Below are 23,984 nucleotides of genomic sequence, written 5' to 3'. Positions count from 1 at the left end.
TGGACAGAACTCTGTGGAATCCTGGATTCAGAATCCAGCAGGAGCACTGAGATTGATGTCAACTCGGCGCCGAGGTTCTTCGTAGCCTCCCACCCCTAGGCTAGTATGGGTTGGTCCGGAAGGTCAGGCAGTGGAGGTCGCGCAGGCGCAGTGTGGGCGGCAGCATGGCGTCCAGGTCCAAGCGGCGGGCCGTGGGGAGTGGGGTTCTGCGGCCGCCTGGCGCCCGGGTCCAGCGCGACGACGAAGAAGAGGAAGATGAAGTCGAGGATGAGGACGAAGACGAGGAAGACAGTGACGAGGAAGAGGATGAGAAGGACGAGATCGTAGACGAGGTGAGAGGCACATGCGACCCCAGTTTGCTTTATACCTGAGAAAGAAACTTTCTGGCAACCAAAAGCTGCGTGAAAACAGTGTGAGCTGCGTGGAGTAGTGACCTCCCTGTCCCTGAAGGTCTGTACGCAGAAACTGGAGGTGACAAGTTCCTACTCAGGTTCCATTTCAGTCTTTTCTGTGCTGTAGCCACAGTCATTGTTTTTTAAAGTCCTACCCGCTATCCTCCCAAAGCCCGCCAGGACCCAGTCGTAGTCTCCACGGGTTATCTTTAGTTCTCAGGCTAAAACCCCCAGTCCTTAGTAGGTCAACAAGAGCCTGCAGACTTGATCCTCTCCCCACCCCTGAAGCAACTCTCCTACTCATTCAGGTTGCATGTTTCACTCACATTGGCCTTTTCAGTTTCTTGAAGGCTTCCTGCCCCCTTCTACCGTAGAACCTTTTCAAATGTTCTTCATCCAGCAAAATTTTTCCTTAATTGTTCAGAGTTCAGCTAGACTGTATTTTCTGGCTTTCCGGGTCTTGGTCAGATTTTTTGGCTTTATGGTCTCATATAACTTGGATTCCTTTCCTCAGAGTAGCTACTGCCATAGTGCCTGACAGTACAGGCACTTATTTGTTGAATGAATAATTAGAATTGAATGATCCTTCAGATTACCGAGTGTCTAAATAGATACCTCAAATTTAACTCATCCAAAACAGAATTTGTAATTCATGACTTTCTCCTAATCTCCACCATTTCTGTAAATGGTCTGCAAATTCTCCAGTTGCTGTAACCCAAAACCGGGGATTTAACTTTAATTCCCCTGCTTTCCTCATCCCCAGCTGGAGGCACAGGCTAGTCAGTCACGGAAGGACATCCACTCCATCAGTTAATCCTGTTAGGTTTACCTTCTGTATCCAGACACTTCTCATCATTGATTCTGCAACCGTCATAATCCACACCTCCATCATCTCCTGTCTGGGCTACCATCGAGCTTTTTAACTGGCATGCCTTTTCCACTTTTGTTCCCCTACAATCTGTACTCCACTTACAACCAGAGAGATCTTGAAGGTCTGTTCTCACTCCCCTGCTCAGAATGCCCCATTGGCTTCCTATTTCATATATAAGAAAAGCTAAAGTCCTCGTGGTTGAGGGACAGAAAGACAGCTAGGATGACTGGATAAGAATAAGCAAGAAAGAATGATGGGAAATAAAGTCATAGAGGTAAACATGACTCCGAATGAGCATGGATACAGGATTAGGGATGAGACTGTGGTGTGGGTATATACATTTTTCCTTACAAATCAGCTCTTTACTTTGTCTCCTTGCCCTCAGTGCCATCTCTCCATTTTCCACTTAGAAGAAGTTTGGCTATTTTGTTAATTGGGGGTTATAGAAATCAATGCTTCTTGCATTAACATGGAAAATCTATCAGACTGCCAAGGATTAAAAATTTGTGTAATAACCATCATTGGTGATAGTGCAGGAAACAAGGCACCTACATATACTGTTGTTGGGAATATAAATTGGTACAAACTCTTTGGGGGGTAATTTGACTATATCTATCAAAGTTTAAAATATATACATCCCCTGATTCAGTAATTGTAATTTTAAGAATTTACCCTCCAGCATAATATTAATATTAATATAATAATAATAATTCATACTATTTCAGGTTACATGTATTAACTCATGTATTGCTCACATCAACTCTGTAAAGTTAGAAGTTACCACTATTTCACAATTGAGACCATGTGTTGAAAACTTCTTGAAAGAATAATTTACTTTTGATGGTAAAATTTAGACAATAGGAGTAATGGCTGAATAATAAAACTTTAAAACTTTCTAACCTCTGCACTTCTAGTTTTTACTTCTGACATGTATGACTTTTTTGACTGAAGAAATTGTTACAGCTTTTAGGGTAGTTCCCCATACTGAAACACTTAGTAGATATGTATTCCTTTATTTATTTGAAGGAGGCTTTAATTTTCTGAGATGTTCACTGATCCACAACTCATTTTCCTGATGCAGAAATCCATGAGAATTATTTTGGTAATTCAAAATCTGCCTCAGATCTTTTTTGACGCAAGATGGTGTATAAGTAAATAAGGAAATGTGCATGTTTATTTAAAGTCCTAAAGAGCCTGATATAAAGGACAAGGTGAGGCAGCTGGCTGAGCAGCAATAGACAGAGCTATGGGAACCTCAAGAAGGAGAGGTGGGGATAGTGAAAGATGAGAAGGAGAAGGGAATAGACATGTTTAGTTAAGATTCTTATGATCATGTGATTAGAATCCTTCATGCTTATCCTTGGAGGATAGCTTCAGCAGAAAGCTAAATTTGTGATAAGGATATACCATTATCTTACAGATCTCCAAGAGTAGGAAAGTAACTGAGCCTCAGGTATAGACTGGGTCCATGAGTCTGGAATGCAACAGATAACCCTAGGAGTCTTTCATATCTCTGCTTTACTCTTCTTTGTTACATTCAAAATATTTGGTTTGCTTTCAGCTTCTACTTCATATAGCAGAAAATCAAAAATGCTAACAGCTTCTGAGATTTTCATTCAAAAGAGCAGGAAGGCTAGATGCCACAGTTTTAATTCTAAATCACCTGGGAGTGAGTGATAGGCCTCTCTTCTACAAAGATGGCTGTTCCTACTGAAACCATATGGAGGGGAGCCCATACCCAGGGAAAGGAGTGCTGGACAAATAATCCATGTGGTATCCATTGCATTGGTAATACCATAATAGCCTAGGACAGAGATCCACAGCTTCTATCTAGACAAGGAAAAAACAGAAGAACATTATTTAAAGAATGTATTTATTTCTAAGGAATAAATTCAAGTCCTGAATAATGACAGTTCATTATTTGGTTTAGTTTTATCCTGTTTGGAACACTCCCACCCTGGGATTTTGCTACTCATATAATCTAGCTGAGCCTGGTTTAGAGAGTCAGGATTTGAAGTCTACAAGCAGGACTTGATATCTAGGCCCTCAAAGTTTAACAGTTAAGCATTTCAATATACACATAGTTAGGATGGCAAGGCAAAAAAGCAGGTCTGATTTCCTCCATGACATCCTTCAGCTAAGACCTAAATTCCAAAACCCGTAAAACCTAAAGTGCGTCTAAATATACTATTCCATCAGAGCCCCAGGTTTAGTGTGTCTTATCAAGGTATTATTTAGGGTCCTCAAGGACTGATCTTATGTATTATCTAAAAGCATCTAGATTTTGTTTTTGGCATTTCACTGTCATCTTCTCTTAGATTCTATTGTTGTTTCACAGAGATAGATCAGGGAGCCCAGCTACACAGACCTTCTCTGTACTCACCATATTTCTTCTTGCCTCAGGGCCTTAGCTTGTGCTGTTCCTGTGCCAGGAGCCCTCTTTACTTTTTTTTTCTCAGTTTCCTGCTAAAGTGTCACTTGAGGAAGCCTTTCCTAACTGACTTCTTATTTTTTGAGTTGTTACAGCACCATGTACTTTTAAAGCATGTACAATTGCAATTTTACATGTATTTCCGCGAATATTTCCTTCATATCTATATTTCTTCCTTAACCATAAGCTCCACGAGAGCAGGATCATTCCTGTCTGCTTTGTTCACCATTTCATCCTCAGTGACTGGCACAGTTCTGGGTACTTGGGGTGGTACTCAGTAAATATTGCTATGTGAATGAAGCACAACCTCAAATCCATGGTCTAAATCAAACTCTAGCCAATTCCAGAGACTTTGAAAGTGATTTTGTTCTTTGCCTACCCTTTTTGCAGTCAGATAAAAGATTTTTCCTTTGTGGCTCCTGTGACTTTTATTTGGACCAAACTTTCTCAATGTTTAAACTAGGTCACTCTGAGTGTTTTATTCCTCTCAGGCTTTTATGTCACATGAGGAGATGGTATGAAGGTTCTTTGTAATCTGTACAGATGGCAATCTTGGCAGTGTTTGCTGTGTTAAAGCCTAGATGTTTAGTTTTTCGGGTAACATTTTCTTCTTGTCATTTTTCTGGCATTATAGGTAGATGATCTGATAGAGAAAGCGCCTAAAAGAATGGAGGTAGAGAGAAAAGAAAAATCTGCAAAGTGAAAAATAATACCCGAATCATCTTAGAGAGTTATGTATGACAACCTGTTTTGTGTGTTATTTGCAGGAAGTGAATATTGAATTTGAAGCTTACTCCATCTCAGATAATGATTATGACGGAATTAAGAAATTACTGCAGCAGGTATTGTCTTTTACTTGTTACATATAAATTTGCTCTATTAAGAAAATCCAGGCCATTCAACACAAGCTCTCTCAAATTTCATCCTTTTAGAATTCCTTTTTCTATTCTCTCCACATTGTCTGGAAGGAAGAATTGTTTTTCTTCTTTCCTAGGGCTAACCCCTCGATTTGTACCTCTGCTCCCAGATCCCTCCCTCTAAGTATTCTGTGTCCTAAAATACCCTTCTTTTCATCTGCTAATTACTTGAGCTATTATTTTGTTTTCTTTAATTCACATCCAAACTTTGTGGAGTGAAACAATTCTTATATAACAGCCATATAACTTTGCCATGGGTGCTACAAAATCAATGCTTGCTGTCATTGAAATTTCATTGTTTTTATTTGAATATCTGGGATTTCAAGTTTTATTAGAAATTATGCTTTGATCTTAATTTAAAATAATTTTTTTTCTCCTTTTAGCTTTTCCTAAAGGCTCCTGTGAACACTGCGGAACTAACAGATCTCTTAATTCAACAGAACCATGTTGGGAGTGTAATTAAGGTAAGCAGGACAAGTGTGTTTATTCTGATTGAGTTCTTTATTTAGTTCAGCTCAAATCAGAAGAAGTATCACTGGAGGAAGGGAGACCAGTTGGAAGGCCATTGTAGTAATCCAGCATTATCAAATGCAGTAATCTCAGTAGTGGCAATGGAGAGGAAGAGAAGTGGGCTCGTTTAGAAGATATTTGGGAGACGAAGTGTGATGGGGCTTCGTGCACAATTGCTGTCTGAGAATGACAGTAGAAGGAGTTAAGGATGACTGCTACTTTCTGGCTTGAGCAACCAGGACAGCAAACACAGAGGGAGATCAGGTTAGGAGAGGGAATGTGAGTTTGGATTTGTGGCCTTTGAGTTTGGGTTGCCTGTGATACATGAGGTGAGACACTAAGTAGCAGCTGGAGCCCTGAAGACAGGAGTTTTCAGCAGATCAGAGGTAACTGAAGCCATAGAAGTAGTTGAGATTGCCCAGAGAGGGCAAGGGACAGATACCCTGATAGTACCAACAGCACTTGGATGAGTAAAATAAGTGGCAGAGCCAGTAAAGGAGATGGGAAGGAATGACTAGGGAAATGGAAGAAAAAGCAGGAGAGTGGTATCCTACAGAGCAAGGAAGAGTGCATTTGAAGGAAGGGATTGTCATCATTACCAGAGGGATGTTATAGAGTCCAGCAAGATGAGGTCTGGGTTCAATGGCTCTGTCACTTATCATCTGGTGGCTGTTTCAGTTATCTGTTGCTGCATAACAAACAACCCCATAGCTTGGTGTCATAGAATAGCAAGAGTCATTTGTTTGGCTCATGGATCTGCAGTTTGGACAGAGTTCAGTGGGGACGACTCATCTCTGCTCTGGCTTTCCGTCAAATTAGCTAGGGAGGCTCAACTAGGGGCTCAAGGATCCATTTTCGGGGTGGCTTACTCACATGCCTGGCAAGTTAGCTCTGGCTGTCCCTTGGGAGCCCAGCTGGGACTCTGGGCCAGTGGCGTCACTCAGTTCCTCTCCATGTGGGCCTCTCTATACATTGGTTGGACTCCAAGAACAAGCAATCCAAAAGACCCAGGCAGAGTGCATAGCATCTTATGATATGGTGACATTTCCACCATTCATGTTAACAGCACAGACACAAAGTTCTACTGAGGGGAGGGCACACAGACCCCACCATTCAATGGGAGGAGTGTCTAGGTCACTTTGTCCAAATAAAATGTCAGATAGGATATCCATTGGGGCCACTGTGGAAGGTGCAGTCTGCCACAATGACCTTAATCTTTTTCCATTTCCATCTCTGAAAATGAGGACATTAGCACCTACCTTGTAGGGTAAATAGGTGAACAAAATGAGTTGCTGAGTGCTTAGAATAGTATCTGGCACATGGCAAGTGCCACATATGTTTAGCTATCAGTATTGATGTCTTTCATGTTTATTTTTTTAGAGATAGGGTCTTGCTATGTTGCCCAGGCTTGTCTTGAACTCCTGGCCTCAAGCGATCCTCCTACCTCAACCTCTGGAATAACTGGGATTATAGGCATGAGCCATGACACTTGGTGGCATTGTTGATGTCTTTTTCCTATTCCTGGCACCTGTTCCCTAGTCTACATGAAAATCAAAACAAACAAAAAACTCCATTTCAGTCTAATGTTCCACTATAACTACCTCCCTTTCAGCCATCTTACTTTGTTTTCAAAGCCAAAATTCTTGAAAAGTAGTTTTATTCATGGTCTCCACTTCCTTTCCTCCTATTCATTTCTCAAACACCATAATCTGGCTTTTATGCCACTGAATGATGAGGTTAGCAACATCTTTATTACAATTCTTAGACCTTCTGATGACATTAGTAACCTTGGGGCACTAAATGTAAAGAAAGAAATGAACCTTGTGGCAGCTTCCTTTTATTAGGGCAATGGGAAAAAGCAGACCACCCTGCTCTTTCATTAAATAAATGTGATCTCTAGCTGATTAACTTATAAGATCTGATGGATATGTAGGAGAAGCAGTTGTTTTTATCCTTGAAAGAGTTTATCCTCTAATGGAAGGACTCAGCCTTTAAATGGATAACCACAAATAGCATTATAGTTATTAGGGCTTCACTGGCTTCCACAGAGATGTCCTGAGAATAGAGACTTCTTGCTCTTAGTGGAGCGACTGCCCAGAGCATTCACTGGAGCCTTTGGGACTGGGTGAGTCGGGGTGTGGGGAGGTTTGGACTCTTATATAGACGACAAGCCCTAGGGGCATGGAGAGAAATGGTCAGGGGGCAACAGTGAACAGCATCTGCAATATCTGCAAGAGTTGGAGAGAGAAGCCGGAAGTGCAGGGGTGAGTTGTTCCTGAGTCCTCCCTGGCTATCATGAATTGCTCAGTACTTAGGTACTAAAAAATTGTGTTGAATGAAGAGGCTTATGAGACATACAGGGTGGGTTGGGATGGGGCAGAGAAAAAGGTCATGCAAAGAGAGCTCTTGGTGGAGAGACAGATAGCTGTAGATGTGATTGTGACCCCAGACCCATGGAAAGGCAGACCCCGTGTACCCCTGCCTGGATGCAGTTGACAGGGCCTATGATGGGGAGAGGAACATTGAAGGTGGAAGACCCTCACATCATTTTGGAGAACCAAGGCTGGTTTGTCTGTTGTTGTTATTTCCCCTGGGCTTCTTTCCCTTTTCTCCTTCATGAGCAAATGTGCCTTTGGTCTTCACACTGGAATTGTTAGTCTCCCTCATGAGCTACCCTCTCACTCTCTGTTTTTGTGTTGCCTTGTTTTTATCTCATCTTGGTACATAGTTGCCTAGGCCTTCTTGGCTCTACCTGAGCTACTCCCACTCTTATTCCAGCAAGAAGGAACTGGTGGTCTGACAAGCAGGTTCAGCAGATGTGAGAACATTTATTTTGCTTTGTTTGGTTTTGAAGCCTGGGAACTCCTTTGCTTGAGCTTCCCCAGTGGCATCATCAGCTTAGATCCCCCCCCCCCCTAGTGTGCCCAGGCTTCTCCTTCAGTCTCTGCTTTGCTTTGACTTTCTGCCCCCACAGAGGCTCTATTCTTAGACCTGAGGTCCTGGGGGCACCTTGATGCCATGAACGTCCTGCCAAAGGCTATAGACCATACATAACTGAGCCAGTGTGCTGAAGGGTGCAACTGGAACTTTGTAAGTCCCTTCCCACCAGAACAGGTTCGAGGACATCAGAGGCAGTCGTGGATCCCTGCTGTCCTTTGGTATAAAAGCAGCAGCCTCATTTCATTTTATTCAATCAGCATGTATTCCCTGAGTACTTACTCCGTGCCAGGCTCCATGCTGATTGCTGGGGATGCAGTGAGAGAAACATTTACGACTTGGACAAGCAAATAGGCAACAAGCAAAAGGGAAAATGTGGATAAGGCATTGAGGCCTCCCAGTAGAAAGGCTGTCAGAGTGGAGCCGGGAAGTTCAAGTTGGAGTCAATCATTTCATTCTTAATTCTGTTTTCTTAAGTTGTCATTTTCTTTCTTGCTCTCCTTTTCTCCTCTCCTTGCCCGTATGGCAGGTGTAAGTGGCCCTCAAGCATTGTTCAACTTCACTGATGATCAAGACTGACAAGTGCTCTGGAAGCATATGCATTTTAGGTGAAACAGTGTTATGGGCCAGCAGAGAAACAAGCAAGGGCTGGCCCCAGCCAAATGTTTAGAAAAGTTGAGAATCTGGTATAGGTAAATGTCTTGAGAATCTAGTATAAAGAAAATTAGAGCAGGATGAGGTCATCCAGAATGTAAAAAGAGGAACAGAGTCAAGGGAGATAAAGTGAAATGAGCAAGGACTCATGGCATTTAGGATATAATGCTTTTTTAAGATGAAGGCAGTAAAACAAAGTTTTGCTTTTGAAAAGTGAAAAGATTAATGAGGCCAAGGTTCTAAGACTTGGTATAATACTTCTTCTCAACTAAATATAAAATTTAAATCTTTTTTCTTTTTAAAATAGCAAACGGATGTTTCAGAAGACAGCGATGATGATATGGATGAAGATGAGATTTTTGGTTTCATAAGCCTTTTAAATTTAACTGAAAGAAAGGTTGGTTTCATGGGGACACATCTGAATGGTTATTCCTTAGGCCAAAACCACTTTTATTTAATGCATGGTGAAAGTGTCTTTTACGTCAGACAATGATATTAACTGTAAGGATATGTGCTCTTGTGAAATCTTACGTAATCCTTTTTTAATATGAAGATGGTGTTTTGAATAATCTGTGCCCAGTAAAAGTCATTTACTCCCTGTGGAAAAGAGAATCATCTGGCTTTCCATCGCTGGTGTCCTGATGTTGGCATTGACACAGGAGCTGTTTGTGCCCTCTCTGCAGCTGTTATCCTTGCTACTTGTGTAGTGTGAATATTCTGAGGCCTTGCTGCTTTCTGAAGTTGAGGGCAGTTACTGATACTTACTTGTGTTTTGACTCATCTCTTTTATTGACTCACTGCTGAGTTGTAATAAAAAGTAAACCAGCTGCCTACCGTCCTCTGAATAAGATGCAGTCTGCATATAATCTTTAATTTTAAAAAGCACTTTCCAATTGTTTCCATCTACCTTTATGAGATGGACTAGAATTGCTATTGCACTGTATCTGAGTATTAATTCTAACCCTGTCTTACCACAGATCGTGGAATGGTAAATACTCAGGGTTAGTTACTTTTGAGAAACAACTAAGCAGTCAACACTAAAGACATACAAGATTTAAAGGCTATGGCAGGAAAGTGCCCTTACCTGTAAGATAAAAGCGATAGTGATAGTTCTCACTTTCAAGTTTTCTCCTGTCAGTGATGATCTGCAATAAAAAGCAAGCCTTCTCTTTGCTTTCTAGGGTACCCAGTGTGCTGAACAAATTAAAGAGTTGATTCTAAGCTCTTGTGAGAAGAACTGTGACAAGAACATGGTTGAACAGCTGGATAAGCTTCTAAATGACACCACCAAGCCTGTGGGCTTTCTGCTGAGTGAAAGGTTCATTAACGTCCCTCCACAGATTGCCCTGCCCATGCACCAGCAGCTTCAGTAAGAGACCTGGGAAAGCATCTTTGAGCAGTTGTGTTTTTCCAAGTAGATTCAGAAATGTGATTTAAGTGGAATATCTGGGTATAGAAAGAGTTCCACCCTTGGTTTAATGTGAGGAAGGTGGAAGTAACATCCTATGAGGTACATACATTATCAGTAATTGGTTTTTTGAAGAGTTTTAGTTATTTGTGACAATAATCGTAAAGATTTAAATGGTATAAAAGTTAGATGAATTTCGCCGGGCGCGGTGGCTCCCACCTGTAATCCTAGCACTCTGGGAGGCTGAGGCGGGCGGATTGCTCGAGGTCAGGAGTTCAAAACCAGCCTGAGCAAGAGCGAGACCCCGTCTCTACTATAAATAGAAAGAAATTAATTGGCCAACTAATATTTATAGAAAATTAGCCGGGCATGGTGGCTCATGCCTGTAGTCCCAGCTACTCGGGGGGCTGAGGCAGAAGGATTGCTTGAGCCCAGGAGTTTGAGGTTGCTGTAAGCTAGGCTGACGCCACGGCACTCACTCTAGCCTGGTCAACAAGCGAGACTCTGTCTCAAAAAAAAAAAAAAAAGTTAGATGAATTTCATATAGACTTTTCACCCCCATTTGACTGAAGTTTTTCACATTAACAGATAAATTTTTGGAACACAAAATGCTGAACAAATATAACAATAACAAAAACAGTAAAATCCCCAAATTCTATTACTATGTTTTATAACTAATGAAACCATAGTCCTCATATTCCTTTATAACTAATGAAACCATAGTTCCTAGGGTGTTTTGTTGTTCTTTTGTTTTTTGCTATAGTAGTTTTAAGTTTACAAAAATATTTTAAATGGAAGAAGAGCTGTGAAATCATCTAGCAAACTGAGTGAACTAAAAGTTGTATCGCCTGTGCTTTGAAATAGAGGATGAAATATAGACAGGTTCTTTATGGAATATTATTTCTCAGAGGTCGTAGCACTTGTGGTTTCCCTTTAAATGGCTGTGGGAATATAACTACACTCTGGAAAGTTTTCTGTTTGCCATTTTTCCTTTATGGATTCTGTGGTTTTTAGTTTTACTCTTATCCTCCTGCTCCCAGCTGCTATTTAGATTGTACTTCTGGTACCTTAAGTGTTTTTTGTTTTTCTTTTGTTTTTTTTTCTGATTGGCTGGAGCTCAGATTTATTTGGTTTTACAGGAGAGTGATCTGCTTTCTATTGATCTTATTAAAAGCAAACAGAAATGGGTTGTTCTGAGTTTCTTTACATTTTTGCTTAGGGGCAGCCAGATGCATAGGGCTATGTGTAATTTTCAGAAGGGAAAAACAAGGCTTTGTTGGGATTCCATTGACTGTTCTAGATAGAATTTAGGGTGTCTGTATCTATGCAGTTTCTGTTGTATGTCAGAAATTAGTACCGGATTCTAGCAATTAGAGACTGCACAGTAGTCACATGCTGTAGTGACATAGTTATGGCTGTGTGCTTTTGTGTGTTTCAATTAAATGTTCATTGCTTTACAAAATTCAGATTCTTACATGTTTTTAACTTCTGCACAGGCAGAGCAGTGATGTTGAGTGAATTTGAGACTCATCTGTTAGTTGCTGTGTAGGTGCAACTCAGAGCATTATCTGAGATTCATCATACTACTTGTTATAAAAAGTGGTGCCATAATCAATCTAAAGTGCAACTAAGTGCCTAAATAAAAATCCATTGCTTTAGAAGCATACAGATCAAAAGTCTGTTCAGTAAACCTGTGTCACAGCAGAAGCCACTGGAGCTTCCTTGCTGGTTTTCTCTGTGCTCTGCTTTGCTGATGGATTTCACTGGACCCAGCAGGCAAACGTTCTGTTTGTGTGTGCCTTGTAGGAAAGAACTAGCAGATGCACACAAAACTAACAAGCCATGTGGAAAGTGCTGCTTTTACCTTCTGATTAGTAAGACATTTGTGGAAGCCGGAAAAAACAATTCCAAAAAGAAATGGAGCAACCAAAAGAAAGATGAGCTGATGTTTGCAAATGCAGAAGAAGAATTTTTCTATGAGGTAAGACTATTCTGTTTCATCTGTTTAGATGTAAATAAGGATTTTATTGAAAATAATCAAGATTTATTGTTCTCCCATTTTATGTCAAAGTCCTTCAAGTATGGCCACTTTCCTTTTCTCTGTGTTCCTGGGAGCTAGCAGCTATTAGTAATGTAAGTGCTTAACACATAGTAGGTACTCAAAAGGGTATCACCAGCCTCCTCACCCCCACTGCTGGTTCTGAGTGTGGGGAGCAGAAAAGTGATTAACCTGCTACGAATGATTAGGCATTTATAAGATGCTTCCTGTGAGATTTTTCATTCAAAAACTGTGCTGTGAGATAGACATCAGCCTGCGTCTACATACGTGGACTTTGAGTCTGAGGAAGATGAAGGAAATGGTCTGAGATCACACAGCTGAGGTGGGGAAGCTGGGGCAGCCCTGCTGCCCTTAGTTGGGGAGGTCATCCTGCTGGTGGGATCTCCAGCGCTGTTTTTCTACAAAGGTAGCTTGAACCATGATGGACAACCGAATACTCGAGATGATTATTTCTCATACTCTTCCTCAAATATCTTAAATGAATGTGGGGGGGAGTATATTTTCCTGAATTAAATGATATCAATTATTACTTTTCAAACTTCCACTGAAGATTGAAGCACTGCCCTTGTTTTCTAGGAAGTAAATAATAAAAATAAATTTTTTAAAATGTATGCCTCAGCACCTCAGGAGGACCCTTTCAGGAGTGTCTAAGTGGTGTTTTAAAATGCTCGATTATGCATCCTCACGCAACAGCATTATACTAAAGAAGCAGCTGCTAGAGTGGGAAAAGACCAGTGTTTGAAGACGTATTCTTCTTGTTAACTGTCAAATGTTATGAGTCTTAATTTCATTTTTCTGTTACAAGATTATTTTGACAATTAAATGAAATTATCATCACCTAGCTGCTGTTTGCCTCTTAGAAATGGTGGGTCTCTATCCATGTTCCTCATGTGGGTTACAAATCTACTTGGTGAGCATTTTATAACTTCTGCCTAAATGTCCCATTTGAGCTATTCTGAGTTTTGCTTCCTTTAGCTGTCATTCTTATTTAAATATATGCCAAACATAATATTCTTTGTTGTAGATTAAACGAATTTTGCCTCTGGTTGTCCAAGTTTTTAATTCATTATAACTTGCTTGGTTTAGAAGGCAATCCTGAAGTTCAACTACTCGGTGCAGGAGGAGAGTGACACTTGTCTGGGAGGCAAATGGTCTTTTGATGATGTACCAATGAAGCCATTGCGAACTGTGATGTTAATTCCAGGCGACAAGATGAACGAAGTCATGGATAAACTGAAAGAACATCTATCCATCTGACCCATTTCCCATGGACAGTGATGAGCTTGTTTTTGTAAAATTACCAGAAAACTCAGTGGAGATTTACTGAAAAACTCATGACTTTATTCAGATTAAGATCCTATACAAAAAGTAGGGCTCTGTCCCATGTGTCTGTGACACATTTAAAAATACCTGTTTTTTAAAATTTTGGTCAAATTATGAATGGTTGATTAAAAACTTTTCCAATAAGAGAAAAAAATGGAGTAGTAATTTAAAGAACTCAATAAAAACTTCTATTTTTTATTTTAAAATAATACACAAAGTGTTATTTTTTTTCAAGACTGTTTTGTGGGGTGTGATATCCATCTTTGCGTTAAATACCTGCACATCATCACTCCAGTGGGTCGGCTGTTGGCTGACTCTGGGACACTATTGCACCTTGTGTTTGGTGGGGGTCACTGTATAGTGCATCTCTGTTCAGTAGTCTCAGGGCACTTCTCACACATCGTCTGTTCCTTATTCATGGTTGAAATAGGGGATAGGTGATCCATGACTTGCTGTAGAATATCCTTACTTTCACTAGAAGGCAGATTACTGAAATAGTATTGTGGTGCCAGTTGCATAAATCTGTTTGAGACAAAAAAATTAGATTTGGGGTGGGGAGGGTGGTGAAAGATACCAAACATTCTGTCTGGGCCCCTCCCAGCCCTGGAGAATCTGCTTGTAGAACTGGTATTTAACTCCTCAGTATCTCCATCTGTCTTTGTAAAATAAATATTTTCTGGCTTTCATGCAACCAGTCTGATTGCGTTTCTAGTATGAGTTGGCCTCTCTGGTGTTAACACCACACAGTGGAAGTGCTGCCCTCTAGTAACCTTTGGGGGAAACTAGTAATTTTTCTAAGGCCCATCACCATATGAGAGGCATCAGATCACATGCATGGAGAGCTTTGGGTGGGAAATAGAAGGAGTATCTTTGCTTCTTTGTCATCTTAACTAGTATCACTCCACATCCAGCTGTTTGAGCTGGACACCTATGAGTTATTGGTTGCTGTCTTGAACATAACTTTGCCCAAGCAGTAGAGGCACCTTCAAAATGGACCCAGAGTCTGCAGCAGTCTGAGACTAGTCTCCATTCTCCCTATTGCCCCTTCTTTCCAGTCTCCATTGGGCAGCCACAGTGATCTTTAAAAGTGTATAGAGAAGATGCTACTCTTGCTTAAATGACTGCTGTATACTGCACTTGGGATAAAATCCAAACTCTTATGTAGCCCACAAAGCCCTGTACCTTCTGGCGCCTGCCTGTCTCTTCATCCTCAGTGTCCCTCCCTCCCCCTGCCCCACAGCTCCAGTTGCAGTGGCTCATCTGTTCTTGGGAGGCAGCTAAGCTCATTCCTCCTCAAGGTCAGTGCACCTGCCACCTGTACTCTGTAGCATTCTGTTCCTCTTAAAGAAACATGTTGCTTTGTTTATTTCTACTTTGTCTTTTCTCTTTATGCTGTAATCTCACAGGCGGGGGACTTCTCTTAGGAATAATTCATAGAGGCCTGCCTTACTTTTGACATAAATTAAGATTGATACCATTATAAATGTCTTCCAACTGAAAATGGCATAAAAACCAAAGTTGTCATTTACTCCTACAAGTGTGAATTCAAAAGAAACTCCCTTTTTCTCCATTAAACTCACAGTTCAGGGGAGATTTCAGAGGTAATCCTGATGTAATTGTTCTCAGATATGCTGAACTTGTGGAAGAGGACCCACTCTGGCATCTTCTTGGTGACAGAGTAACTAGACAGGGGATGCAGCTGAGCAACTTGCTTATGTGTCAGCATCAAGTAGTTACCTGACCCGTCAACATCCCGAGCAATCTACAAGGCAGAGTTTTAAAGAACAGAGATTTTGCATGAATATGGAGATCAATACACAAAAATATTTGTTGAAAAAAATCTCAAAGTAGTTCATACAGAGTAGTTAAAACTGAAATTTGCCACCCATATTTCCTGTTTTCAAATGTAGAAATTAAGCCGTAAACATGTTTTACCAAAACCTTGAGACAAGTGATGACGTTAACTTTACTATACACTTGCAGGCCACCGTGCTCAAAGAGTGCAGCCCGAAGGTTAATGCTTTGGTCATGAAAACTTGGCATGTTACCTGCCCTACTGTGGAGGGTATATATACTCCAATGTCAAGTGCTTTACATTTGGTGCTTGGCTCACAATAACCTTGTGACATAGGAACGTTTCTTTTTCTTTACAGATGAGGGCACCCATGCTGAAATGTCATTTTTCACCATTAAGACTACTTTAGAGTTTGTTTTGTGGGAATACCCCAGTATTTCTCATACTGTGTTGTGAAGAGCATGCCTATTTCTGCAATGTGTGTTAATTTAAAGGAGCTACGTCAGCCTTCACTGGGAAGGAAACAGGTGGGACAGCGCTGCTCTTTGTTGGGCATTAGCACCACCAGTTAAATGGGGCTGTTCGCAAACAGGTCAGATGAGGGACTCTGATGTTCAGCTTCCTTTCTGTAATGAAAAAGCTCTTTTGTCCTTTTGGACAAAGTTCCAATATTCTGGCCTGGCCCTTTATTCCCTTAAGGGGAAGTATATTTATGTATCAAATCTTTTATAACATGGATTTTTAGTTTTATTGAAAGTTAACATCAATAAAACCATCACTCTAAGTGAGAGATTGCTGGCAGAATGTCCTCAATATGTGAAATTCAGGGACACCCGTGCCAAGGCAACCCTACCCCTTCTTACCTGCATAAAGTAACCAGACAGAAGAGCTTTCTTTATGTTCAGAGTGTTTTCCCTGGAGCCAAAAGCGGGCTCTGCGTAGGGAAGCTCAATTCGCTTGATAATTTCTAAGAGTTCAGCTCGGATGACATCTGCCATCCTGAGTGCAGAACAGTTGAGGAAGTAATCATGGCACCACTTTTCAACACAGTCTAGGAGGGAAAAAAGAATACAAGGCCATTTAGAAATGATTTGTCATAAGCTCAAAAGAGCCCAGGCCAGGAAGTTGCTGTTGTTAAGCCCTATGCACTCTCCTCTCCTAAAAAGGGGGCCACATAACTCACATAAGTGAGGGTCTCCTGTGGCTGTGAGATCGGCTGTCCTGGGCACTGCCAGGAAGGGAGACAGTACCACTGGTAACACCTACACCTCTTGCTGAGGGTCCCTGATCCAGCAAACTGGAAACGAGTTGTTCCTAGTGCTGATCGAAGGTTTAGTTCCTTTAATCTGTAGCTCATAGGGGCAGAGAAGATTGAGATCTACATTTTGTCTCATGTGTATACAGCAAGGATGTATGTGGCTGCATTTAATCAAACTAGGAAGGAAAAAAACCTACAGTATACATTCCTCTCTTATTTAATGATAAGAAAAGGATTACTACTAGGCTGACTTGGGAATTAATTATGTTACATTTAAGCTCATCTATCTACCCTAGCTACAGCTCTTCTATTAAAATTCAGTCACCTGGTTTAGTCTGAAGTTATTCTTTCTTGCCACCTGGAATTATTTAAGGTAGACCTGGGAATGCACGTGGCCTTGGCACTGTAGCCAGAAGACCCTTGTTTACTCTGTCCCGTCCACTCAGGCCTATTTGGCACAAGGAGAGCATGTACTTGGTCACACAGTGTCACCCATCCTGCTTGCTCTCAAAAGACACTGCCAAACTCCCTGTGTACTTCCTGGCTCCCCTGAAAATTTTTTTTCTCAGCTTTGAAACACTAACTCCCTGTTCTTTATATGATTCTACTGCCTTTCAAATTGCTGTCATAGTTTTCTCATGACTTCAAGTATTTTTCACACCATCTTTTAGAGCAGAGAAGGTAAAAGATGCTTCATGGAAAACAAGGGTGAGAAAAAAATCCTTCTTTTAGGAAGGGAACTCCTCGCTGGCTCGCAGCTCCAGCCTCTGCCAGCCTGCTTTGCCCGGTCTGCCCTCGGACGTCCTCTTGTCTGCAACTGTTCACATAGGAGCTTCCACTTCACTTCTCACTGGGTACCTACCTGCCTATGACAGTTAACCTACCCCCTGTCCTTCAGGCACACAAAGGACTTTGCCTCCGTGCTTTCACATGTGCCACTCTGCCATTTTCCTCTCTGCCCTCCACTTTCCTCTACCTGTCCCCCTCAGCACAGCCGGTTCTTCTCTAGTGTCCGGAGCTCCCCAGCCTCTCTCCACGTGGGCAGTGAATGTGCTCTGACGCGGGAGACACACGGCACAACCCTGACACAGTGGGCACCCCGAGATGACTGTTCCTTGTCTTCCCAGACCCGAGTTGTGCAAGCCTCTGTGTTCCCCTGACACCATGCCCCAAGCGATCTCGCTCCGAAGGCTGGCTGCGCAGAGTGTGGGAGCTCTAGAAATACAGGCATGCTGCTGCGGCACACCAGAGCTCCGAGGGAGCAGGAAGAGACAGTGTCTACTAAGCAGGGGCCTCTGGGTGCATTTAGGGCCTCAAGTGCCACTGCATTCAAGTGGCCAGCGAGGCTAGAGAAGGAGGGTGTTTAGTGGGTAACTCATAAGAACTCAGACTTATCTGGGGAAAGGCTGGTGGAGTTGGTAGGCAGTTTCCAAGAATCAGGAGCATTCACTTACGCTCAGTGGTAGAATTCTGAGTTGTGTCTTGGTAGGCCTTATAAATGTTGATGAGGGTAAAGTGATCTCCTTCAGGATGTAAAAACGTCTTCCAACAGGTCAAGGCAGCTTCCTCAGTTCCATGTGGCAGATGTGAAAAGCAATTTGGAGCTTTAAAATACAAAAGGTCACATGGTCAGCAATAATGGAGGCATTTCATCTTAGCATGCAGAGGGGAGGAGGGTCACTAGTATTTGTGGAAATGCTCCCGCTTTGATTCTCTGAGTAAATATGTTATTCTTGTTTACTTAGAAACCAAAGAAATTTAGAGATATCATTCTAATTCTCTCTCTACTTTTTTTGTGTTTGTTTGCTTTTCTAAGGTCTACTTAATACCATTATTACCCTGCTTGTGTTCCAGTGGGAGCAGGGAGAACCTGATATGTTCAGATGCCCAGACAGAGGAAGAGGATTAGAACTGTGGTTCTAGGCTAGGTGTGGCAGCTCCGGCCAGAAATCCTAGGACTTTCGGAGGCTGAGGCTGGAAAGTTGCTTGAGGCCAGGAGTTTTGAGGTTGCAGTGGGCTATGATGATAAGCACAACACAGATCCTGTCTCAAAAACAAAAACAAAAAACAGCTGTGGTTCTGACACAGCACAGCATTTGGTCTGTTCTGCTAGTGTTAGATTAAAACAGACTAGCCAGGATGAATGAAGCTGGTAGGAAATAAAAACCAAGCACACATCATCACCTGTTTTATTCAGAGAATCGAAACAGGAGCATTTCTACAAATACTAGTGACCCTCCCCTCTGCATCATCTAGTGACACTTTTTCTTGATCTGCACTGATTACTTCAGCAAAAGCAAACTTGGTATGTTTTCACATGTCTGATTAAGAAATTCACTGAATTTGGAGTTAGACTTTTTCACATTAAGATAATATTTTTCCTTTTGAATCTATTAAAATATTTCACTATCATTTCAAAAGGTTAAATGAATTGATCACTGTCTCTGCTACATATTCCTTCACATATAATTTCAAATGACTCTCATTTAAATCTGTACCTGGTGCAGATTTGCAATACAAAAGAATAGTCATTAAGGAGTACCTGTTACCATGGCAGCGATTGTTAGCATTTCATCCACACAGTCAAATTCACAGGATGCTAAGATAGACTTTGAGAGTTGTGGATCAAGAGGAAACTCTGACATGATGATTCCAAATTCAGAAAGATTTCCATCATTATCCAGTGCTGCCAGGTAATCTAAGTCTTCCAATGCCTGCATCAAACTTTCTGGTGCTAGGAAAGAAAAAAAAAATCAAAAAGTCTCATATAGCTGAGATGAAGTAACAGGTACTGGATTTTCCTTCTTGCATGGAACAAGCAAACAGTGGACAAAATATGTGAAACAACAGTTTGCAAGACACCAAACACCAGTCAGGGAAGGACAGTGATGCCCGAGGGGGGAAACCAGCAAGGTGAGCCCTCTGCTTGCCCAGGTAATGCTTTGAATGAGTTTCCAGGCTGTGATGCGGGGAGGGGGACCCAGGTGGAACCTGCCAGACTCCTTGCAGTATGAAGATGGGGCTTAGGGTCCAGAGAGAGTAAGGTGGCCAGAGCTTGAAGGTCAAAGTATCTAAGAGGGTTATACAGAGAAAGAACTCTGGGCATCTGAGAGAGCTTCCTTGACCAGGCAGCAGAGCACTGATTAGCACCTGTGTATAAGGAACTACCTCCAGCCACAGAAAGAGCCATGTGAGAGGATTACAAGGAACAGTACCTGGTGCTCACACAGGATATAGGGTAGTACCTGTTCCCACCAGCCAGAATGGACAACCTCGATTCGTGGGGCACTGGGTAGAAAACACAGAAGGGAATAACTACCCCTAGATGAGCACTGCTCTAGGACCACTTGACAACTCTACAAAGCAGGACCTCAAAGGATGTCTTGCATCCCGGGACAAAGCTCAAGGATACTTATAGGAATACAAAAGTATTCAGTGCCCAACAAGGTAAAATGTACAATGTCTAGCATCCAATAAAAAAATCATGAGGCATGAACAGCAGGAAAATACATTACATAAGGAAGAGAAAAATTAATCAAAAGTAATCCAGAACTCAAGATGATAGACATAGAAGACAAAGATGTTAAAATAGTTATTTGCCAGTGCAAATAAAGACAGCAAACTGATTACCTCCATCCCTTTATTTCTCTTTTAAGCTTACATAATAATGATAATGGTTTTTACTATATATGCTTAACCTCCACCAAAAATTTTTAAAAATCCATTTATTTAAAGCAATCTATTCTCTTTGCCTTTGAGGAGTAAGATTATATTTAAATAGATATATGTATTTTCCACTTGCCTGGTACTTGGTATAGCAACAAAGACCACACAAAGAAGCAAATCACATCATGTGAAGCTGCTATGTTGTTCTGCCTCAAACTGAAGGGTTTATGAGAGCCACCGGATTGCTTCCATTTGTCTCAATTTCAATATGTGCAAGGTGAGTGGGAGGTGAAGGCTCTGGGGACCTAAGAAACGATTTAACCTGTCTGCATATGGGAATTTAAAGTAGCAAATTATAAAATCTTATTTGTTGTCCAAACCTTGACCATTAAGCTATTCGTCAAAATTTCAGGCACAATGAGTAACTCAAAAGCCCAGTTTCAAACTTGGATGTGGTAAAAGTCCTCCATTTCTGTTAGGACAACTGGAAAGCTTTAGGAGGAGCCACTACTGTGGACTGGGAAGCGGATGCTGAGATGCAGTTCGCCACACCTCCAGTCCTGCTGCGGGATGAGAGCAGAGCAGGGAACGGTATGATTTCAACCTCTGACACATCCATTGCAAGCAAAAGACCAGTTCTGGGAAGAATAATTGTTAGGGACTGAGGGGCGGCAAGGACTACCCAAGGAAAATCTGCAGAGAGCCCAGACATCCACTGGAAGATTTTAATCTTTACCTGCGAGAAAATACATTGAATGTCCCTATTGTTTCTGATTTTTGCCATCAAGATTTAAGACTGAGCAGAAGATTGTGGCTTCCCAGAGATATTCCTGTCCTGGTTTTTGACCCCTCTGTCCTGCCTGGGTGCTGGCATAGAGCACTAGTATCCTACTTGTTCATTCTTGGGAACCCTTGAACTAACCATATTAGCAGAGATGAGACCTTGAGAAGTTACAATCCTGGGAAGGAAACAGATGGGCTATTTAGAAAAAAGTTCAAGAGTTCCACCAGTGAGGCATGAAATGAAAAGTAACAGCTGATCTGCCAGAGAAGGTGCAAGAAGCAGCATCAGAAATAAGCATCTTAAATTAAACAGAGCAGGAAGAGGTTGGAAGTACAAACTTAATTACTGCAAGCTTTTTAGAAACCAGTTTCTATAAATCAGCAAAGCTGCAGCATTATAAGTTACAGGATCTTTGGCAATTGTCCTATAAGCATCTGGCTTGGCAGCCAGGCTCTGTCCCCAAAGGGTACCCACTACTCATTTTTATGCCCTGGAGTTGAGTTGGCTGCACACAGTGTTAGTAACAGAAATGACTTCACGATTCTGTTCCTGGTCCTAACAACAGAAAGGGAGAAGATGTTCTTGGGGTTTTATTATATTAGAAAGAATGAGTTAATGAATGCAGGTTACCCAGCTGAAGGAATGTTAATAAGTAACTGAATAGGAGTTGCTAATATTACACTCTGCGTTTTAAGATGTCTCCCCAGTGTGGCCTATAAAATTGTCTTAGCTAAAAAGCAGAAGGGTTTCGATGAGGGTTCTTTATGGCAGTGCTGCTTAAGTGTAATCTGTGGTAAATAATGCTAACAAACGGAGTATAAATGTTTTAGCGTGAGGCCTCTTCTTTACAGCGGTACAAAATCTGACTGCTTTATTCTGAAGGCAACTTCGAGATGAGCCCAGCATCATTGTTATTAAGATTTCTTGCCAATGGCAGCCGGGCTCCCTGTAGAATAGCTCACTGCAAGGTCACGCACCTCCCCTGCCACCATTGCTCAGAGTAACTTGAAGGGCTGTAGCCACAGTAGTCACTGTTCCATGTGTCCTTTTTCCATGGGAACCCTAATGCCCAGCTCCAAAATGTATATGTATTTTCCTTCCATGGTATCAGCAGAAAGACTGGTTACAAAGAGGACAGAGCAATTGCAACAGCAGAGGAGGGGCCGACCCGGTGCTAACTCTGAGCAAGAGCACAGGTCAGTGAGGAGTCCAAGGCTCCGCTGTGTCGTTTCCAGGACTGACAGCCTCACACAGCATGTTTCCTACATTCTTAAACTGTATGCCAACATTTCAGATGTAAACCGACAGGAGTCCTAGGTTGGCCCTCTCCCCTTTCCAGGAAGTCTGTCTACTCAGGTGCCCAGCAGGTTTCCTCCGGCAAGGTCTTCTCTGCTATAAAACTCTCTGCCCTACTTTCTGCCTAACTTGACCAAAATGGCTCAGAAACACCGACTTTCCACTGGAGGTAGTTGGCATTATGCAAGTTTGTGCAAATATGCTTACATGTACTTTTCCACAGGTAAAAGTTTCCGTCTACAATTATTCCTGGGAATATATTTAGTGGAGCATCATGCCTTCTCTTGCCTGGAGTGGACAAGTATTTTCAGGAGCAGTATAGGGCAGGGAGTCTCTTGGTAGGCAGTCTCCAAAGCCAAGGTTGGTTCCTTTCCTTCTGCCATACTCCTTAACCCCCTTTCTTCCCAATAGTGCATAGGATTAAAGCTCAATCTAAGGCATGAGAGTTGGAAAAGATTTTAGAGATAGAAGTGGCCCCCATGGTGAACTGAAGAGAAACAAGATCCTTTTGTGTCCAGCCCTGCCCTAGCCAGGGCTCTCGGATAACAGCCGTGCCCAGTGTACCCCCAGTGCCATCCATCAGTAGCATGAGGCGGTGGTGGCCCAGCTCCTCTAAGCTTAGCTGTGCCCGGAGACCTCTCACACCCCAGGTCCACTCCTGCCCATGACATGGAAGGAAACACAGCCAGATCATAGACAGCCAAGGGCACCTCCCGAACCTTTCTTCCCTCCCAGCAAGAAACTCACTCCCCCAAGCCCAGGCCTCAGAAAGGATTAAACACGGAAGAAGAAGGAAGCCAAGTTTATCTCCCATGCAAGACTGCCTTTGCTCACATTCTTGGGAAGACTATAAGCCTTCTACAAGGCACACCTTTAATCAGTGTTTGCAAGAATGAGAGCATTGTAAAAGTTCTGCCACTTCCCAAATTACACATGGTCCCCCATCCCCAGTAACTGTTCTTACAGCCAAGAAGGCTGGCCCCAGGTTCTCATAGTGGTGGCTAGCTGAAGGCTGTCCCCGCCCCCATGCCACTGTAGAGAACCATCTTTAAACAAAAGCTGTTATGTGTTTTAGATGGTATGGAACTGGCAATACCAGAAAACCTGGAAAAATCAGGAAAAAAGTATGGGCTTTAAAGTGACCACATGATGAATGATTTTTACATATACATAATTAAAGGATTCTATGTTTGCTACTAGTTGGTGAACTTATTTCCCTAGAAGGATAAGGCTCAAGGCGTTTGCCTGGCCCTGGGCAGGTGCACAAATGGGACAGTCTCAATCCTGGCCCTTCTGGAGTAGGTCTCATGCGGGAGACCTACATAGAAATCAATAATCCTGTCATACTGGAAATGCAATTTTACCTCCTAACTGTCCCCTTTTCTAGGACTGTCCCTCCACTCTATTTCACGTGCTTACAGGAACATGATTTTGTACCATGTGGCTACCCCCCATTACTGCCAGGAACCCCCAGTCACAGTTGACCGGTTCAGGCTGGCAGCTTCCCAAATTGAATCAATGACTCCCTTCCTTAGGAGTTTTAGAATTTGGACCAAGAGAAAGTGGGGAGTTTCCAGGGGCTGACATCAGTAAATCTTGTCCCAGCTTAATTGTCAACTGCGTCCCCCCTTTCCTCGGAAACATAATGGCTTGGATGGAAAACCACTCGGTCACCAGACCATG

General features: G+C 42.1%; 2 protein-coding genes across 6 annotated transcripts in view; one reads left to right on the top strand and one right to left on the bottom strand.

The window, feature by feature from the left end:
• Positions 1-132: 132 nt before the first annotated feature.
• BCCIP (BRCA2 and CDKN1A interacting protein) lies at positions 133-13,656 on the top strand. Of its 2 annotated transcripts, none has more exons than XM_012781377.3 (7): positions 133-332; positions 4,462-4,536; positions 4,995-5,075; positions 9,020-9,109; positions 9,894-10,030; positions 11,927-12,101; positions 13,266-13,656. In XM_012781377.3, exons 1-7 carry the CDS (start codon positions 165-167, stop codon positions 13,434-13,436), a joined length of 897 nt encoding a protein of 298 aa, XP_012636831.1. In that variant the 5' UTR covers positions 133-164; the 3' UTR covers positions 13,437-13,656. The 2 variants fall into 2 exon arrangements, with proteins under 2 accessions (XP_012636831.1, XP_012636830.1); XM_012781376.3 differs by having other exon boundaries at positions 9,894-10,081.
• An 11-nt stretch (positions 13,657-13,667) lies between these two features.
• Positions 13,668-23,984, bottom strand: part of DHX32 (DEAH-box helicase 32 (putative)) — a 53,694-nt gene continuing 43,377 nt past the window's right edge. For all 4 annotated transcript variants that reach the window (XM_076009712.1, XM_012781374.3, XM_076009713.1 and 1 more), the window contains exons 8-12: positions 19,098-19,289; positions 18,010-18,159; positions 16,161-16,348; positions 15,083-15,264; positions 13,668-14,024 (exon numbers count right to left, since the gene is read on the bottom strand). In XM_076009712.1, coding sequence (XP_075865827.1) covers positions 13,853-14,024; positions 15,083-15,264; positions 16,161-16,348; positions 18,010-18,159; positions 19,098-19,289 — 884 coding nt within the window. In that variant the 3' untranslated portion in view covers positions 13,668-13,852. The remainder of the gene's footprint in view (positions 14,025-15,082; positions 15,265-16,160; positions 16,349-18,009; positions 18,160-19,097; positions 19,290-23,984) is intronic.

Source organism: Microcebus murinus, chromosome 14 (genome assembly GCF_040939455.1).
Source record: "Microcebus murinus isolate Inina chromosome 14, M.murinus_Inina_mat1.0, whole genome shotgun sequence".
Lineage (NCBI taxonomy): Eukaryota > Metazoa > Chordata > Mammalia > Primates > Cheirogaleidae > Microcebus > Microcebus murinus.
The sequence above is the reverse complement of the archived record's forward strand: the minus strand, read 5'-3'. Positions and strand labels throughout refer to the sequence as shown.

Coding starts and splice junctions, on each gene's coding strand:
- BCCIP (XM_012781376.3), top strand. CDS start 165: ATGGCGTCCAGGTCCAAGCGGCGGGCCGTGGGGAGTGGGGTTCTGCGG. Junction 4,537..4,994: donor TTAAGAAATTACTGCAGCAG/GTATTGTCTTTT, acceptor TTCTCCTTTTAG/CTTTTCCTAAAGGCTCCTGT. Junction 5,076..9,019: donor ATGTTGGGAGTGTAATTAAG/GTAAGCAGGACA, acceptor TTTTTAAAATAG/CAAACGGATGTTTCAGAAGA.